The following is a 1,532-nucleotide window of genomic DNA, read 5'->3' as shown; positions in this document are numbered from 1 at the left end:
GAAACTTCTTTATTCGAGGATCCAGGTTGTACGCCATATCGACCAAGGTACGTATACGCGCCATTTCTTCTTTCTTCCGTTTTGCCCGCGTCGCTTTGTTCTTCTTCTCGATCCATTTACGCATATCACGACTGACAAAAAAAAGAAACAGTACCCGATTGAAATTTGTGCAAGCATAATCGATTAAAAGTTTCATTTCAAACGAACACAAAAAGCATATACTTACTCCTGACCGCTCTCCTTGTCTTCCTCGTCCAGGTAAGAGTATTCGCGCCACGAGTCGAAATCGTACCAGAACGAATAAAATTTCTCCACTTTGGTTCTGGGCATATCTGGCCCACCTAAGCGAGGCACAGGTTGTTTCACGGACCACCTGGCGTTCTCCTTAAACGATTTACCCATCAGCACGTAGAAATTATTTTTACAGTCTTTCTCCTCCGGCAAATCGTCGTTAAAGTAAGGATCTACACTGTCGTAACTTCTCCTCTTCGCCTGATTACCCAGCGTTTCCCATGCCCGTGTGATACAGGTGAAATAATCGTCGTCCGGCCGGATTTCCTCTCCCAGCGCCTTACGTTTATCGGGATGATGTTTGAGGATTTTCTGCTTATCTGTAATTCATGCATCCAATACTCCTGAACCGCGTTTATCATAGCATCACGCAAGACAGTGCACGACATAACACCTACATTCTGTTACAGAGTATACTTTGAACTTTCTTTACGTACAAGCCCTTTTTATAACATCTTCGGTCGCTTTGTGCCTGAGCTTTTTCAAGCCCAAGACAGCATAATGGTCTTGCTCTTTCCACTCCTTTGGGTCCAAGGACCTCAGGTACTCGAGGTCATCTTCAAACTGATACTGGGAAAGATCTTCATCGTCCGATGACTCAGATATCCTGTAAGACTGTGTGATGCTGCGATGAAACTGAGCTGCCCATGCTTGCGCCGTCGAGTATAGAACGAGAGGGCCCGCTGTATATGTTTCCGTCTTGGATGAATCTGTAAATTACAGTTTACACCCGAAAAATTATTTCATTTTTCACACTCAATCGAAATCCGTAGATTATTTCACTTGTATGTATGTACATAATATGTCTGTATATATAAATGTATACGAAAAAACGATCTACAGCTCACGACCGCGTGGTATATATGGGAAGAGTTAAATATTCGCAATTGTAAGGTCACCTCTACAGGTTTTGAATAGTACTTCAAGCATAAAATATTCTTAGCTACCCATGTTTCACGAACGTAACGTTTTCATAACGTACGACCGCCGAATTAATTCATTTTAAACGGTTTCACGAAATCCTTTTGTGTGAGAAAACCATTATGCTTCGAGACATCTAACCTCACATGACCGGTGTCAAAACCATGAAATCAATGTGAACGAATAAACTCACCAGATATTGTGTTGAAAACGGTGGTGTCATCATTACCCGTGCCGTCTGTCATTATTCACTTTTAATATCGTGTTATTTCCACACAGAAACTACCAGAACTATCGCAGCAAAAACATAAGCGGAGAAT

At 42.0% G+C, this 1,532-nt stretch overlaps 1 protein-coding gene across 1 annotated transcript in view; it reads right to left on the bottom strand.

Moving 5' to 3' along the window:
- Positions 1–1,526, bottom strand: part of LOC107189808 (dnaJ homolog subfamily C member 2) — a 3,029-nt gene extending 1,503 nt beyond the window's left edge. The window contains exons 1-4 of the mRNA XM_015578474.1: positions 1,406–1,526; positions 729–1,001; positions 227–611; positions 6–131 (exon numbers count right to left, since the gene is read on the bottom strand). Of these exons, the coding sequence (XP_015433960.1) occupies positions 6–131; positions 227–611; positions 729–1,001; positions 1,406–1,457 (836 nt within the window). The 5' untranslated portion in view covers positions 1,458–1,526. The remainder of the gene's footprint in view (positions 1–5; positions 132–226; positions 612–728; positions 1,002–1,405) is intronic.
- Between the last annotated feature and the right edge of the window lie 6 nt (positions 1,527–1,532).

This window comes from Dufourea novaeangliae, unplaced genomic scaffold (genome assembly GCF_001272555.1).
Source record: "Dufourea novaeangliae isolate 0120121106 unplaced genomic scaffold, ASM127255v1 scaffold173, whole genome shotgun sequence".
Taxonomy (NCBI): domain Eukaryota; kingdom Metazoa; phylum Arthropoda; class Insecta; order Hymenoptera; family Halictidae; genus Dufourea; species Dufourea novaeangliae.
Note: the sequence above shows the minus strand (reverse complement) of the source record. Positions and strands in the feature narration are given on the sequence as shown.